This window comes from Planococcus citri, chromosome 2 (genome assembly GCF_950023065.1).
Source record: "Planococcus citri chromosome 2, ihPlaCitr1.1, whole genome shotgun sequence".
Lineage (NCBI taxonomy): Eukaryota > Metazoa > Arthropoda > Insecta > Hemiptera > Pseudococcidae > Planococcus > Planococcus citri.
This window is the reverse complement of record NC_088678.1, coordinates 44,522,431-44,539,446: the sequence shown is the minus strand read 5'-3', so window position 1 is coordinate 44,539,446 and position 17,016 is coordinate 44,522,431. Positions and strand designations below refer to the sequence as shown.

General features: G+C 33.5%; 5 protein-coding genes and 1 long non-coding RNA gene across 12 annotated transcripts in view; 4 read left to right on the top strand and 2 right to left on the bottom strand.

Moving 5' to 3' along the window:
• Window positions 1–30: 30 nt before the first annotated feature.
• On the top strand, window positions 31–2,278 carry LOC135835959 (Parkinson disease protein 7 homolog). Its single transcript, XM_065350489.1, has 5 exons — window positions 31–164; window positions 936–1,003; window positions 1,075–1,144; window positions 1,229–1,354; window positions 1,984–2,278. The coding sequence occupies exons 1-5, from the start codon at window positions 158–160 to the stop codon at window positions 2,100–2,102; spliced, it is 390 nt and encodes a 129-aa protein (XP_065206561.1). The 5' UTR covers window positions 31–157; the 3' UTR covers window positions 2,103–2,278.
• A 1,290-nt stretch (window positions 2,279–3,568) lies between these two features.
• On the bottom strand, window positions 3,569–6,132 carry LOC135835956 (lanC-like protein 2). Of its 2 annotated transcripts, none has more exons than XM_065350487.1 (9): window positions 5,802–6,132; window positions 5,387–5,489; window positions 5,132–5,317; window positions 4,903–5,054; window positions 4,677–4,827; window positions 4,267–4,599; window positions 4,028–4,174; window positions 3,848–3,950; window positions 3,569–3,759 (listed from the first exon to the last, which is right to left on the bottom strand). In XM_065350487.1, exons 2-9 carry the CDS (start codon window positions 5,486–5,488, stop codon window positions 3,683–3,685), a joined length of 1,251 nt encoding a protein of 416 aa, XP_065206559.1. In that variant the 5' UTR covers window position 5,489; window positions 5,802–6,132; the 3' UTR covers window positions 3,569–3,682. The 2 variants fall into 2 exon arrangements, with proteins under 2 accessions (XP_065206559.1, XP_065206558.1); XM_065350486.1 differs by having other exon boundaries at window positions 6,016–6,127.
• A 128-nt stretch (window positions 6,133–6,260) lies between these two features.
• Window positions 6,261–10,969, top strand: Sec10 (Exocyst complex component Sec10). Its single transcript, XM_065350481.1, has 17 exons — window positions 6,261–6,488; window positions 6,602–6,726; window positions 6,807–6,924; window positions 7,020–7,217; window positions 7,285–7,349; window positions 7,414–7,597; window positions 7,690–7,830; window positions 7,901–7,980; window positions 8,057–8,167; window positions 8,238–8,333; window positions 8,404–8,563; window positions 8,637–8,872; window positions 8,968–9,054; window positions 9,125–9,227; window positions 9,302–9,458; window positions 10,171–10,331; window positions 10,418–10,969. The coding sequence occupies exons 1-17, from the start codon at window positions 6,456–6,458 to the stop codon at window positions 10,514–10,516; spliced, it is 2,154 nt and encodes a 717-aa protein (XP_065206553.1). The 5' UTR covers window positions 6,261–6,455; the 3' UTR covers window positions 10,517–10,969.
• Window positions 10,970–11,240: 271 nt separating this feature from the next.
• LOC135835950 (uncharacterized) lies at window positions 11,241–12,401 on the top strand. Its single transcript, XR_010556980.1, has 2 exons — window positions 11,241–11,565; window positions 12,159–12,401. It is a non-coding gene; the product is annotated as an uncharacterized LOC135835950 (long non-coding RNA).
• A 535-nt stretch (window positions 12,402–12,936) lies between these two features.
• Window positions 12,937–16,353, top strand: LOC135835948 (replication protein A 70 kDa DNA-binding subunit-like). Of its 2 annotated transcripts, none has more exons than XM_065350471.1 (13): window positions 12,937–13,072; window positions 13,187–13,349; window positions 13,435–13,482; window positions 13,550–13,746; window positions 13,826–14,013; window positions 14,086–14,327; window positions 14,394–14,598; window positions 14,678–14,790; window positions 14,864–15,104; window positions 15,181–15,335; window positions 15,410–15,493; window positions 15,561–15,761; window positions 15,837–16,353. In XM_065350471.1, the coding sequence occupies exons 2-13, from the start codon at window positions 13,317–13,319 to the stop codon at window positions 15,954–15,956; spliced, it is 1,827 nt and encodes a 608-aa protein (XP_065206543.1). In that variant the 5' UTR covers window positions 12,937–13,072; window positions 13,187–13,316; the 3' UTR covers window positions 15,957–16,353. The 2 variants fall into 2 exon arrangements, with proteins under 2 accessions (XP_065206543.1, XP_065206542.1); XM_065350470.1 differs by having other exon boundaries at window positions 13,184–13,349.
• Window positions 16,348–17,016, bottom strand: part of LOC135835949 (calcitonin gene-related peptide type 1 receptor-like) — a 95,661-nt gene continuing 94,992 nt past the window's right edge. For all 5 annotated transcript variants that reach the window (XM_065350475.1, XM_065350473.1, XM_065350474.1 and 2 more), the window contains one exon: window positions 16,348–16,978. In XM_065350475.1, the coding sequence (XP_065206547.1) occupies window positions 16,661–16,978 (318 nt within the window). In that variant the 3' untranslated portion in view covers window positions 16,348–16,660. The remainder of the gene's footprint in view (window positions 16,979–17,016) is intronic.

The following is a 17,016-nucleotide window of genomic DNA, read 5'->3' as shown; positions in this document are numbered from 1 at the left end:
CTTTTTTTTCATGTGATAGTGGAATGTCTGACGAATTTTTCTGTGTATCATAATGCATGTTTCGTAAATATACAAACCCACAAAAAAATTTTAAAAAAATTGATAATTTTCGTTTTTTTAAAAACACCTCCCGATTTTTCGAGTTCATTTAATATTGATGAGAGGTAAGTGTTTTAAATTACTATACACGTATAGAGCAATTATTTAGCTACGATTTCGTTTTTGAATCATCAAAAACGGTTCAGAAATACGGCTTCGGCGATTTTTTTTCTGTCTGAAAACATCGTAAATATTGTCAGAAAAATGTTGGGTACCTGTAGTAATTTTGTTTTATTGCTGTTTCAGAATGGTTAGCGTGCATAAAATGAACAAAGGGTCAAGACCTTACAAAAATCTTGACCTTTTGTTACTTTTACATGCCCTAACCATTCTGAAAAAGCAAAATGAAAAAATTACTACAAGTAAAATTTTTGAAAAAATTTACGATATTTATAAAAATCGCAGAAGCTGTATTTATGGACCAATTTTGATCATTTAAAAAAGAAATTGTAGCTAATGCATTGCTCTATACATGTATAATAATATAAAGCACCTACCTTTCAAAAATATTTAATGAATTCAAAAAATCTGCGAATGTCCATTCTCACCCCAAAATCAGGGGTCCGAACTTGCTCACTTTGAGCGCCCCTGGAAATTTTGGTTGGGGGAGGGGAGGGTTGTGGGGGCGGTTAACCTGTAGCCAAAGGATGCCGAATTCGGTGAAAAAAAAATTTGGCTCGATATGTTGAGTAGTTTTGGAGTAATTTTAAAAAAACCTCGAAAATTGTCCCATTTTCACCCCAGTTGACGGTATGTTACTGTTGCGGAATTGGAAAGAAATGAATGCTTGAAAGATAGTCGAAATGTGAAAACTTGTCCCAATGTTGCTTTTTCAGATGTGAAAGATAATGATTATGATATTGTAGTTTTACCTGGTGGACCAGGTACTCAAAAGCTTAAAGCAGTAAGTACCTACTTTCTTTTAACCTTGAAATATTACCATTTTAAATATAAATTTTTTTTTTCTTGAATTAGTCTCAAGAAGTTAAAGAATTGCTTCAAAAGCAAGAGATGAATGATAGGTGGATAGCTGCAATTTGTGATGGTAGGTATCATATCAATAGGCAGATTAGTAAACATTATTAGAACTTTTTGAAAAGATGTTAATGCTTTATAATTATGATTACAGCACCAACAGTTTTGAAAGCGCACGGAATCGACAAAGGAAAAACAGTAACTTCTTTCCCTGACGTTAAGGATGAGATGACTAAGGATGGCGATTACAGATACAGTGAAGAAAGCGTAGTTGTCGATGGTAAGTGTATTTTCTTCATCGAATCGTTGATCGTAATAATTCTTTTTCACCGTAACTGGGTAGATGAAATTTACATTCATCGAGGGAGGGATTCTCCTGTTCTTTACGTTTTCTACAATATACTCCCACTGCACCCCATGTTGCATAATTATGTTAAATCAGTCAAATTAAATATTTAGGCCTTCTTAGAAAATATTCGTAAGGAGATAAACATTGAGCATAAGCAGCGCGTGTGAGAACAAATGCGATTTTAAAGTTTTGAACAAAAATATTTTTTTAAACAACAAAAAATCAATTTAGGTAGGTACCTCGATTTTGTTTTCATAACACAGTGGTGGGGGGGGCTATGAAAATTATAGGGACTTGCGATTTCAATTTAGCGTCCTCTCAAGGTAGGATTACAAAAAAAAGGCCCGAACAGACCTGTTTAGAAATCAGAACAATGATGTCGCCGCTACGAGGTCGTTTTTCAAAGTTTTCGTTTTCAAGCACTATATTTTCAAGTGTGAATAGCTCATTTAACGATATTTAAAATCATTAGGCTTTTAGTATGTACACCCTTGAATGTTGTACAAGTTTGTATTTTTTTGTTTCTTTTATGACTAATTCATACATTCATTTTCTCGAAGGAAAACTCATCACAAGTCGCAGTCTAGATCCAGAAACAGCATTCTATTTAGGTCTCACAATTATTGAAGAATTGGTCGGAACAGGTACCCGAGACAGAGTAGCTCAAGGATTTCTGTAAAAGGAAAATTCAATCGTTTGCGCATAGTCACCAATCCAAAATACGTAATAAATATGTATATAGTTGAGATTTAATTTATCTTTATTGATTATTATTGGTGCCGCGATGTTCAAGTATCACCTGGAAATTATTAACTAATTAAGTTAAAGAATAAAGTTATCTTGTTATCTACACAACTTCTGTTTTACGCTACAAGAGATATTTCTTCAAAATTACGTAGCAATTTTTTTCTATTCTATTTTCATGGAAAGAGAACCCGGTTTTGAAAGTTTTGGCGATGGTTTAGTAATTAATTGTTGACTGATTTCAAGTTCGACTTTCCGGATTTAATTATATGTAAGGTACCTATCTGAAAATTTTATTTTTTCATAAGTAGGTAGGTATACAATATGTACAATTTCGAAGAGACATGGTATGGATGATGGAGGAAAAAAGAACTACAAATACATACTTAACTAGTAAAAACTTTCTAAATTGTGAAAATGGCAAATGAAGTATTAATTGAACAAAATGTATACCGGTCAGTCGTCCAGTCGGCCTTAACCGGCGTTTGGTGGCATAGCAATCCATATCGTATGTGGTACCAACGTGTAGATCTCGACGAGACGAACACAGCGCGCTACCCACAAGCCCCTCTATCTATTCATGGGAGTAAACTACGGGCGTCTAAAGTTTACCAAATGAGCAAAAAATGAAAAATTGTCAAAATGAAAAATTCGACCTGGGAAGCTTGTAGAGCATTCTTTTAGCTAAAAATTGCAATTTTTGGCATTGGCCTACCTTCATTTTTGAAGGATTTATGCAATTTTGAAGTTTGGAAACAGATCAATTTGAGTAAAATTTGATGAAATTTTTTTTGTTTTGAAATTTTACTGAAATTGATCTGTTTCCAAACTTCAAAATTGCATAAATCCTTCAAAAATGAAGGTAGGCCAATGCCAAAAATTGCAATTTTTAGCTAAAAGAATGCTCTACAAGCTCTCCAGGTCGAATTTTTCATTTTGACAATTTTTCATTTTTTGCTCATTTGGTAAACTTTAGACGCTCGTAGTTTACTCCCATGAATAGATAGAGGGGCTTGTGGGTAGCGCGCTGTGTTCGTCTCGTCGAGATCTACACGTTGGTACCACACACGATATGGATTGCTATGCCACCAAACGCCGGTTAATAAACGATTCAGCCATTCGCGCTATTCACTCATGTTACTTCAAGCAGAAATGAAAATGATCCAAATTTGTTCATTGTTTTAAATTTCCTTCGGCTGTTTAGAGTAAACGAGTTTGAACATTAGTGAAGTGTACTCGAACGATTGTAAAGAAATCGAAAATTTTGTCTCAGGATAATATGTGTAATGTAATAATTGAAACTTAGGTAGCCCTTCTTACTGACGTTTTGTCTACTGAAAAAATTTCAATTCATTTCAGCCTAATTTTTCATGTACCAATAAGAAAAGTTTCTTACGAGAGTTTTTGGCGTTTTTATTTATTTAAGACGAATGAACTAAGGAATAATTAATGCATAAATAATCTAATATTTGCAAGAAAACATGGAAATTTAACGAGATGAGTAAACAAAAAAATTCAAATTTCAACTCCTGGAAATTTAGCTTTTTCCGCTTGTTGCAAATCAACAAGGAAATATATCACACCAGCCAAGCCTATAGAACAAACAAAAAATACCAAAATTTTCAATTCCGTGGATGACTATATTTATTCGAGTCTGGCATTTTTTTTGCAATATTTTACCTTCGTACAACGAATTTGGCCTGTCAGGTTCGAAAGCTTGTTTGTATCCATAAGTGAAACACCATTCAGCGAATTTCGTTGCTCTATGCAAATGTTTAGGATCCTAAAAATATTATTTCATTAATAAGAACAATCGAATCCAATGATCAATCAATTAATTACGAATGAATTAATCCATACCCCTGTCAGTTGATATAATTTAATAAATGTGTAACCATTTCCAGAAACTCCGTGACATAAACTATAACCTTTTCTCAATAATCCTCGCTGCCACGTTACTTCGCCGAAATCCAAAGCAGCTTGTAGATATTTATTATCTTTCAGAACCTGGAACATATTGAGTACGTAGGTTATTACCTATCATCAGAACAGGGTATATGAATTTTTCAATTTTGATGTGAAAAATACGCAGATCGAACCTCATACGCTAACGCAACCATATGAACAGCTCCAGGAGCGCCATGACACCACTGCACCAATTTATCGCCGCTTAACGAATTGACCGATGAGGGTATATTTTTTGAAGGAAATTGCATGTTGAGCACATAATCAATCGTAGGTTTCACATAGGTAATAACAGTCGATTCAGAAATTATGTTCTGCTGACGAGCCAAAAGTAATGTATGAAGAATTCCGCAGTATCCATGAGCAGCCCCTATATACTCCTTATCGTGCCATTCGTATTGAAGTGGAGTTTTGGCTTGAGTTGCCCTAGACAACGTTTTACCTGAATCTATAATTTTTTCAGCTACCTGCGAGCAAATTTTGATAAAGAAAAAAATTGAACAGAGTAGACAAATGAACTAGAACTTTGTATAATAAGACCTACCTCTTTGATGAAACAATCTTTGATTAAGTCATTCGGAATATGTTTTCGAACCAATAACAATGCGTATAAATAACCAGCTCGACCGTAGAGAAGTTCATCAGGTGGAGGCGACCTCCCACTCGCAAAACAATATTTTGAAAATCTCAGCAATCTACGACAGTCGTTCGGTAGCGATTAATATTTATAACCGTGATTGAAAAATAAAAATTGCAACAGGTGACATTACTTTTCCAAACTGGCGTTTGTTTTCTCCTGATCGCCCCTTTTGTGATATGTTAAAGCAGCAATGGTTAGGATTCCAGCATTTCCATTTAAAAACGAAATCCTATCGTTAATTCGACACTCTTGAGCTGTTTCTAAAATCAATCGGTCAGCTTGCTGTAAATTCACGACATTGACATTTCACATCAACAAAATTGTGTACTAGGTAATCGCCAATCGGTGACGGTGCTTACATCGAGTGCTTTGGAGTGGAATTTGTTACACTCATCGTTCAATAATTTGAGAAGAGAGAGTCCACCGAATCCTGTATAGATTTTTTCACCATAAGAAAAAGCATTTGAAATATTTGAATCCAATCGATGATATAAACTTTGTATGGCCTTTTCGAGATCGCATAGGAACACCGGAGTTAAAGAGATCTGTAAAAAAAGACAGTTTCAGTAATAATAGTGGATAAAGAAAACATAAAATTAAGAAAATTCGTTTACTTTATTATTTTCGACTTGAACATTGCTACTCTGCCCATCAACATAATCATTCAACTGATTAACAAAAGACTTGTCGTCGCTGAACGTTGCCCGATGATGCATGCTATTTATTAATGAATAATTACTTTAATAAATTTGGTTTCAAGAAATGAATAACGTTCCTAGTTTGTCAGTAGAGTCTAAATTATTGTTAAAAACAGATTTCGCTCGTTCTCGCATCCAACACGACAATTTTGTTGACGCTTCAAAGCGAAATTATGCTGGAAATTTACGCTAAAAGACGCAGGAAAAGTATTACAAATTACGTAAAATCCTGATAGCAATGAGCAACCGTGCTAACTCATCCCAAACGGCACATCAATCATATCACTACCTACGTTTACCTAGTTTACCTCGAAGATTAAATGATTTCTACCTTTGGACTATTCAGTTTTGAAATGAAGTTCAATCTTACTGTGTCGCAGATTATCGTGAAATAGCTTTCATTGTTTCAAACCTTCAAGTCGAACTGGCACTAGTTTATGCTAGGTAAGTATCAAGATTTACAAAGCTATTGAAAATACCGGCGTTAAAGAGTTTAGTTGAGTTTCATGGTACCTAAACTGAACAGTGAATTATTTTTAGTTTACCTAAGCATTAAAACAATTATTTTACAAGACGGGGTTCTGCTCATTCCATAAAATATTTCTTCAAAAATGTCAAAATTTCAAATTTTCCTCAAATTTGATCGAAAATTTTTTATCAAATTTTTTCCATTGTTATTGTTTTGGTTTGGAAAGCATGTGTAATCACGTCACGTGATTGGATGTGAGTTGTGAGTGTGGGTGACATAGGGTGACATGACGAACAAAAATGACGTCACGTGATCAGTTTGTTGGTGTTGTTGTTGTTTTGAGTTTGAAAAAAAATTGATAAGATGCGAAAAAATTTTGGAAAAAGGAAATCGAAGGGTGGTTTTGAATTCTTTAGCGATTTATATAAAAAAGTGTGGTTTTGAATTGTTTTTATAATTGTTGAAGACGCATTCTCTATTTTTTCATGAACTCCGGTCTGAATAAACTGCAGCAAAATGATGCAACAGTACATGAAAGAATTAGAACAGGTATGTGCAAAACACCTGGCAGTGATGAATTTTTTCAGGATTTCACGTTCTCATCACATTCTACCTCCTGAAATAAGCATAATATTGTAACTTATCAACACTTTAATTTTCAGAAACCATTTGATCCCGAAACATTTGTCGAAAGATTGGCTTGGAAAATTTTAGAAAACACCAAAGAAAAAGGAAACTATAATTTCAACGCCGATGTAATGAAAGATGCCTTTACCCAATGCATTAAGTGAGATACCAGTTGCCAGCCCCTACGAAGAGCTTTTTGTAATATATTCTTAATCTCTTTTATCTCTTGGCTTTTCTCAGAGACCTGGAGTTTTTGCAACAAAAGCAGAAGAAGAAGTGCGATGAAATCAAGAATTCCTGCAAATCTGAAGAAAAGTTGCTATGGCAAGATCTATCTAAACAGCTGCAATGTAATAAAGTAAGTCAACATTTTCGACAATACTTCGCGTAGTTTGTAGTTTTCCTGTTTAGGCGAATATTCATTGATTCTCAACCCGTCGATATTGTCGATAGGAATGTATGAATTCATTCTATCAATTGGATGAAAAAATAAACTCTGTAGCTGTCAAAGTGATGCACCTTGGAGGCCAACTAGAAGCTGTGAATATTCCACGTTCTCGTGCCGTTGAAGCGCAGAAATTGATGAATTACTTCTCGGAATTTTTAACTCACGGACCTGCTAATATTGAATTATTTTCCGATACTAACAAGGTAAATAATGCACGTTCAGTTTTCACTTTCCGATTTCAAACTTGATCAATTTATGCAAATTTTTCAGCTGTTTGAAGCAGCTGATGTGATTAGGAAATTGTATTTCATCGCTCAAGAACTTCCGGGTAGCAGGTAATTTGACCAATGTACAAGATTTAATCAAATTTTGAATGTTTCTCATCCCAATTTTATGCAGATTTGAAGAAGCTAAGAAGAAAATCGAACAAAAATACGATGAAATTGAGCGTGCGCTGATAGAGCAATTCGTGCAAGCTCATAATACTAATTCTTTTCAAAAAATGAAAGAAATAGCGTCAATTCTGTCTTTCTTCAAAGGGTATTCTCAGTGTGTTGATGCTTTTATTGAACAAAGCCAAAAAGTAAGACCAGAAGTACACAATCATGCATTTAAGCAGTTAAAATTGACATCTTCGAAATTTTAACGCTCTATTAAATAATGAAATTTTTACAGGGTGTTTTATCAGGTCGAGATGTATTTAATGAGGTGATTCCTGCGTGCGAAAAAAATTTCCAAACAATCGCCTGCGTATTTAATAATCCTGAGCAAATCAATGCGAAGTTTGTTTTGAATATTTATCATTTGAAACTACAGGTATGACGGACTGATTATGAATATTCTGCACTCGTTTGTGGTTTAATTAAATTTTTGATTGATTTCACAGCAACATATAAAAACGATTTTATCGGATTCTTTGAAAGACAATGATAAATATTTGAAGAATTTGATGGATCTCTACAGCAAGTATGCTACAAATTATTTTGAATACCTGCGTATGAAGTATTTTACGGCTGGATTATTATAAATTTAATAATTTCAGATTACAACAACTGTCAGTAAATTTATCGAAGTACAATCTAGGAAACGATCCCACTTACTTGCAGAAGTTAACGAAAAATATTTTCCAAAAAAATCTTGACACGTATATTGCGTAAGTATTTTAAACATTTTTATTTTTCAGCGGTTAGTTGCATTTGTTAAGTAATTATCGAAATTTTTAGGATCGAATTGAAAAATCTGAAGGAAAAATGTCATCGAGTACTGCAGAAATATTACGAATCCAAAGGTCACCAAAAGAAACAAATCACTGCTAGCAGGTTTGTTTTTTAAACATTACGCTACTCAATATTTATACGAATGGATCATTAATTTTGAAGAAATTTTCAGTTTTCAAGAATTAAGACGAGATATTCAAGCGGTAATTGGAACTCGAGCAAACATAAATATTGCTCAGATCGAAGATTACGGAGGAGAAATATTTTTATCAGAAGAGATCACTGTTTATGTCCTGCAAGAGTCCAAAGAAGCGTTCAAAAGATGCCAATTGGTATAGTTTTACATCATTACGTGGTTTTAATTTTTACTTTGAAAAACTGTTATATTTTTTTTAATGTAATTAGCTGTCAGATCCCAAAGATTTGCAATCAAATGCGATGCAAATATTCGAAATACTTCTTCAATACTTGATCATCGAATACGTAGACTACGCCATAGACTTGGGAATTCAGTCCGTGCCTATTGCAGAGAGTAATACCCAACAACCGGAAATTTATTTCTTCGAAACAGTGCAACAAACCAATATTATTATACATTTATTGGATAAACTGGTCGCGGATTGCTTGTTTCCTCTAATCGGGTACATTTTTATCCTTAAAGATACGAAACTAGATTTGAAAATGTTACTGTTATGCTGTTATTTTTTATTACTATTATTTTTTTTTTTTTTTATAGATCAACAGTCAAGCTGGGAGATTGTTTATCAAGGAAAAAAATGATTTTAGAACAGACTGAAATGAAACTTGACACCGGTCTTGATAGGTTTGTTTCAGTTATTCAATGAAATTATTTTAAAATTTTGAACCTAAATCGTAATGGTGTTGTAAATTAGGTCTATTACTGCTGTGGTCGGATGGGTAAAAGTTTTTCTCCAGGCTGAACAGAAAAGGACTGATTTCAAACCAGAAACTGAAGGGGATACCGTTGGTTCATTGGTAAATGATTTCGTAATTTAAAAAAAATTATTCGCTACAAATTTTATAAATATATGTTTTTTTTTCATTTTCAGGCTTGTAAATCGGTGGTACAATTTATGAGAAAATCAATTAAACTGATTCAGGAATGTTTACACGGCAAAAATGCAGAAAATGTTCTAATAGAGTTGGGTGTGCGGTTTCATCGCGTGATTTATGACCATTTGTTACAATACTCGTATAATTCAGCCGGTAATGAAAACAACACACGTTTGTTTTTACGATGTATTTATGCCCCAAAAATTCAGTTGCAACGACTTATCCATAAAAAAGAAATCGTAAAGTTTAGCTTTTTGCGTGGTTACTAACGTTTTCTAACCTTTTACGCCTCTGTGACTGCAAAATTCTGACGTAGCAGGTATTTCTGCGCATTTAGCATGAAAGTTGGCTTGCCATATTTCAGAATGTAATCACGTTTGTATTGACTTACGTATGGATGAGATCTTAAGTACTTTTGCAAAAACCTCTGTTTCTTGCGTTCTTTACGTAGCTTATAGAGTTTCCAATCTTCATACTTCTTCTTACGGTATACGTTAGATGAAACGTCAGAACTGTATCGACTCAATCGACTCGAATCATTCATCCGACTTCGTCTTTTCTGCGTACTACTCGTAGTTCTGCTGATTTGGCTATTGTCTAGAGTTTCTTTCGTCGAGGTGCATTGTTTTTGATCAACCAATCCAGGAGATAGTACTATGTAGCTGTTGTTGTTGGCATATTTTCTTGCACGTTGCTTATCAGCAAAATTACGAAGTTCATTATTTACCCTTTCAATTTCCGGGTATTTATTTACCACGGTCAGGGTACTTGCATTTTTTTCCATAAGCAACTGCACACTGTCGAGTTTTCTTCGAATATGTTTCAATGGTTAATTTATCGTTGCTAAGTAATTTTTATTTTTTAGGGGCATTATGCGTTATATGCGATGTCAACGAATATAGAAAATGCATCAAAGAAATCAACTCCAATTTATTGACGACATTATTTGATACGTTGCATGCGCTCTGTAATTTACTACTAGTAAAGCCTGAGAATCTGGAGCAAGTTTGTTGCGGAGAAACATTAGTAAGTTGGCGAGAGGTTATTTTTTATACTCGTATGATATAACTTTGTATTGTATTGTACAATTTTAAATTATTCTTGTTTTTCAGGCTGTATTGGAACATTCGGTTTTGAATAATTTCATTCAATTAAGGAGTGATTATAAATCTCAGAAGTTGGCATCATCATTGAAAGGATTGATTTCTTGATAAGTTATTGTTGTAATTTTTACGGTCCGGCGATAAATTGATTCATTAGCTTTTGTCGTATGACTGATGATTATCCCAAGGATTTATTTATTTATCTATCTATGTATTTATTCATTTATATTGTGATATTTATAAACGTTGATTTTTAAATGGTTCATATTGAATGTGTTATTCGCGTTTACTGCTGTTTTGTTGTAATGAGAATCGTAGAAATTTTATTACTACAGAAAAAGTTCATTAGGTTTTATACATAATTTGTATTGTAAATAATTCATTGAAGTTAATAAAAATTTATAATTGTTTGATAATGTTTAATTACCTACCTATGTTAATCATTCATGAAATGTTATTTACGATTATTGAATTCTTTTTAATTTACCAAAATTAAAAACACGATTTTTTTTCTACTATGGTTTTAAAATGATATTTTTTATTAAAAAATTCGAATTATTACTCGTGTATCATTTTCTTAGCATTTCTCGTGTTATGCATGCTTGTATTTGTATGTTGCTGGTACCTCATATTTCGTCCTCTCAGTCGAAAAAATGAGAAGTATTATTCGACGATAAATTTATCAAAAGAAATGAACTGTCCTTTGGTCTAATGAAAAATGAGAAGAGAAAAGACGTGGGTTTTCAGTAATTGAAAGCATCACTCGACAATGGTGAAGATTCTCAACTTGTAAATACTATTCAATGCTATAGAGTTGTCTAAATCATGATATTAACCGGAAGAAGGTAATTAACGAGACTTCTTTACATTAGCGCTATAACGTTCGTCTAATTTAACAAGCAAAATGTCAAAAGTTGACCAATCGAAAAAATTTGTTAATTGTACACGTTTGACGCTGAAAAGCATGTAGGTCCGGTGCGCTGCCTAATTTTATAGTGTTTATGAACTATATAACTTAAATAATAATAAGTTTTAAATAATTCGTTGTTTTTAATCAGCGAAGTAGGTGTCGTTCGTTAAGATATAAGTTTCCTGTTCAGATACAACAGCAGTCTAAAGTTATACGTGGTGTATTACTGTACACATGACATCAACCGGTACGTGCTTTTTATCGATACAATTTTCTTGCGCGAGGAATAAAATCATTTTTATTCCATTGTTTGAATGTGTTTTAATTATAATTTTTAAGCCTTCCATATTTTATTAATGGCATTCGATAGCGTTGCTCAAGTATTTATTTTAAAATTAAATTTTCGATAACTTTGGAGTTTTGAAACATGTCTCTGGTAACTTTTCATTATTATTAAATTAATTAATGAGAATATGTAAATGCAAAAAAATTGATACGCATGAATTTAAATCAATTTTCTCATCATCATGTGAAAAAAATGAACGTTATTTTTTTTTTGAAAGTCGATCAAAAATTATTGTGAATTCCGAATACTTAATGCCTGTAGTTTGGATTAATGCGCCTATACTACGCATGAGTCTCCTGTCCTGCTGATGCGTTTTCAAGCTGAAGAAATCGAATTTAAATTTCTCAAAACGTTGTTAGAACCAAAAATAATTGCCTGCAATAATTTACTTGAAATTGTCTCTATTGCTTTCAACTATCGTATTTTTTCCTAAATACCTACCTAGTGATTACCTAATCCAAAAATGTATGTATTTTTCTTATTTTTGTTTTTAGGAAAAATTGACGAGATTACTTTATGCTAAAATGATTTCCTAGGTAACACCGGTGCAGCTTTCAGTTCAATATTTTTTGTAAAGCGCACTGTGGGTTATCTTGAAAGTCATTTGGATATACTTCATCTCCTGATTCCTCGAGTTTCCTGCAGATCGGAGTTACCCGTACAAGAATGCAATCTCTTCATTAGTTTTAAATTCTAAATAACAATCAATATTGAAAATAAATTACCTATTCATGTTTTGTAGTAGTAAATTTTGTTATTCGTATTTTCTACCAAAATCTTTTTCTGAAAAGTAGGAAGTGATCTAAATCTTCTATGATAGAAAATAGAAATTTATCCGAGGCACCTACTTTTGGTGCTTGACCATTGATTAAAACATTTCTTGTTTTTGAATTTTGCGTCGAGAAATGGCCAATGGGAGGGATGATTAGTGTATTTTGAAAAATAATTATTGTAGGGTCAAGACTCAAGGGTCGAGGGTCGAGGGTCAAGTAGTATACCTATAGCAAGTAGACCTACGACTAGAGGCAATCGTTTCCAAATTCCATGATCTAAAAGACGATTAATTTGCGTTTGAAACTGTAAATAAATACATCGCATAACTTAAATTACTAGGTTAATTCAATGCTTTACTTCATTTGCGCCATGTATTATCGTTTCATTATTTTTTCTCGCGCGTAATTGTTTCAAAAATAATTTAAAATTAAAATTTCAAAAAAGAAAAGGAGTTTAAAAAACAAAGAATTACAACACTGTTTTGTCTTATTTATTTAGTGGCGCAACCTTGCGAAAGATTTATAAACAGTGATAAAAGCAAAACGCAGCAACCAGCAATGCAGCATGCCGAAATAAGAAAAATTTCCAATTGGCGCTATTTTATTTTGCTTTCGTTTTGTGGCGAGTGAATTTGGTAAGTTGAATTGTAATTATTTGTAAGATTTCTTGAGGTTTCTAGTTCATTGTGTAATTTTCATTTTTCTTTGTATTTCACGCACATTCTATTGGGTTCTCAATCAATCAGCAGTATTCAGTTTTCTGAGGTAATGTGTGAATTTCCGGAAAACTCGTGATCTGGTTGCTTACGCTACACGATAATAACTTGATTACTTCAGTATCAATTGATTTACTTACTTACAAATTAGTTACCCATCAGCATGGCAGTAAAATTAACTCAAAGATGTATTGAGGTAAGTCCTCGTGTATTGAGCCATTTTGCGTAATTTTACTCGGGTAACGGTAGTAGTGACCTGAAATAACATCATTATGTTTCAGGCGATCATGAGAGGAGAAACAATCGAAGATCCCATTGTCCAATTTTTGGTTTGTATTTTTCGTAAATAGTGATTAAACGTTGTATTAGCATTAACGTGTGGTATCATTTCCTTAGAATCACAAGCGGATATCATCCGGAGGCTCGGCGGAACGATATCGGATCATCATTTCCGATGGAATACATTTCAACACATTTGCCATGTTAACCACTCAGCTGAATTACATGATCACAGATGGAGAGTTGCAGGAAAATAGTATAATTCGTTTGGATCAATACGTTTGTAGTGAACTCGCTTGCGGCAGAGGAATGAAGTATGAATTTCTTACCCTAGACGATTTAATTACTTGATTGGGTAGAACCATTATTCATGTTGATGTATTTTATACATAGAAAAGTACTAGTGATTTTGAAGTTGACCGTATTAGTGAACGGAGACACCGTAGGTACTAAAATCGGAACTCCTGTCAATTACGAAGAGATCGGCGCTACTCAAGAGCAAACTCCTGCAAATGGCCCATCAGCAGAACTATCAGCTCCTGTACGCAACAACGCTGCTGCTCCTTCGCCGATAAGAAATGGTAAAGTTTTCACGTTCTCCTGAACTGAAGTATTACGACGTACCTTCATAATCGTGTGTAATTGTGTATTAGGCTTTAACAGGAATATGGGTGCGTCACCTCAAGGAGGCAACATAGTTCCTATTGAGGCATTGAACCCTTATCAAAACAAATGGACCATTAAAGCACGAGTCGTGTCAAAGGGTAGCATTCGAACGTGGTCCAACGCAAGATCAGATGGTAAACTTTTTAGTATGGATCTTGCCGATGCGTCAGGAGCTATTAGAGCGACTGCGTTCAATGATGCTTGCGATAGGTTTTACGATATGATGGAAGTAAGTGAATTAGAGAGCCTTCAATCTTTTTGAGACGGTTAATGAATATTTTTTCTCTTTTTTCAGTTGAACAGAGTTTACTTGTTAAGCCGATGTGCAGTCAAACCAGCTAATAAAAAATTCACCACAATACCGCACGATTTCGAATTAACTCTGAACCCAGATAGTCAAGTGGTGCCGAGCACCGAAGATGATAATTCCATTCCTCAATTGCAATTCAATTTCACTCCTTTGAGCGCCTTGAAAGATATCGCCCCGGATAGTTTTGTCGGTAAGGAATATTTTGTTGATTGTTTTGTTAAACGGAAATTCTAATTTCGTCTTACTGATCGTGATTTTATGATATCTAGATATCGTGGGTGTTTGTAAATCAGCCACTGACGTTCAAACTTTGAGAGCTAGATCAACCAATCGAGAATTAAGAAAACGCGAAATTACATTAGTTGATAATAGTGATGCCTCAGTAAGTGGTATCCAGTGTTGTAATATTTTCTTACATATGAATGTTTAAATAATTGTGTGCATTGTATCAACAGTTTAATGTGGCGTTATGGGATTCACATGCTGAAAATTTTGACGCTTCCAATACGCCAGTGGTTGCGATAAAACAAGCGAGAATCACCGAATTTGGAGGCGCTAAATCGGCTTCATTCGGTCAATCATCTCAAATGCAGATAAATCCTGATATTCCAAAAGCTCATCAATTGAGAGGGTGGTTCGATTCGTTGGATAGTAACCATGAATTTAATAGCATTTCGAATAGAGTTGGAGGCGATGGTAAATGCATTCATTTTTTTACTCCATTTTTTCTCATAAGTATCTTTAACGGAATTTTGAAAATTTATGGTCATAGTTGGAGGAAAATTATGGACATTGAAGGAAGCGCTCATGAATCAAGTAGGAAGTCAAGACAAAGCTGATTATTTCAACGTTGAAGCTACTGTACTATTTATTCAATCAGATCGTGCTATTTATCAGGCTTGTCCCTCGAAAGAATGCAAAAAGAAGGCAAGCAACTTATATCAAACTTGAATAACATAATATTATGTGAATCAAAATCTTATGTCTTACGTTTTTTGCAGGTTGTAGATAACAATAATGGAACTTACAGATGTGAAAAGTGTAATGAAGAATTCCCGAATTTCGAATATAGACTAATGTTGAATGTACGTATCCACGTTTGTAAATTCCATCATTTCTGTCAGATCTGTTAACGTTATACGTCGATTTCAGGCTCAGCTCTGCGACTGGACTGGTAACCAATGGGTTTCCATGTTCCAAGATCAAGCAGAAACTTTATTAGGAGCTACCGCAGCTGAGATTGGAAGAAGTCGTGAAGATTTCAACGATGCACCCTCTTACGACGAATATTTCCGTAAACCTTTATTCAAAAGTTATAATTTCAGATTACGAGCAAAAATGGATACTTTCAATGTAAGTTGTAATTGCGATACGTGTTCTTGAGACTTCAATGATGGAAAAATAATTCCTGTGTTCATTTTATTTCAGAATGAAAATCGTTTGAGAATGACCGCTATGAATCTGCGACCCATTGATTACAAGGAAGCTTGTAAAAGATTGATTAGTGAAATAAAAACATTATCTGGAGTTTCGATCGCTAATCATTGAATCAAGTGATACGGGTGACAGTTTTTTTTCGTATCTTTATTTATATATCGTTTTTTTTGTGTTATATTGAATCGCTATTTAATTTATTTTTATGTTTAACTGCAAATTATAATTATTATGTTGGTCGGAGTGATTTGTGAATTAGTTAAATCTGCACATTTTTTGAATTTCTTCAGCAGTGTATCGAAGTTGTATAAAACTATTGATTTTTGAATTGAATAAGTTTACTTTAATTACTCATCATTATTTATACCCAATTCTTTCTACTTGAATTAATGTATTCATTTAATGATATTGTTAATTAGAAGTACTCCAAGTATGTACTGTCGTAAGTCTGGTTCCTTTGTATACCTTCTATTCAAGAGTAATTTAAAATAAATAATTTCCAATCTATAAATTACACTTTTTAATCGTTTTGTCAGGTCAGTCAACAAATAACAGCGATAATTATGTATTTCAAAAAAAAAAAAAATGACCACCGAGGAATACTTTGTAAATAAAAACACAATCAACAACACGTAATTAATACAAAGAAATATAAGAACATTAGGATTAAACAAAACATCAGTATACAAATTATTGCGAGTAAAAACATTCGAACATGCGTTTTGGTTTGTTTTTTTTTTATTTTATTTTTTAATTTGAAATAATTGAACAGCATTTTACATACAATTTTTTTTACAAAATTTACACCGGTGATTTTATCACACGTAATCTTCGGCGATTTGAGAATCACTTTCTCGATACAACTTCTCATTACTACCAATTAGAGGTTTTTTCATCGGTAGCATCGTGAGATCCTCGTTGGAAAAATTCTTGTTCTTATAATTTTGGTCAGTTACCAACGAAACTGATTTTTTATTGCGAATGACTACATTTTTTATGCCATTCACCGATGGATCAATCAACCTGATGTGATTATTTCTTTCATCACTCTTGAAAGGTGATGTTTTTTCTTCCCCTAACATAGGCGATACCTCGTTCGTTTGTGGTATCATTGCAGTTTGTGACGATCGAGTTGCCTGAAAATACAGTTTTCGTTTCAAAGGAATGAAAATCA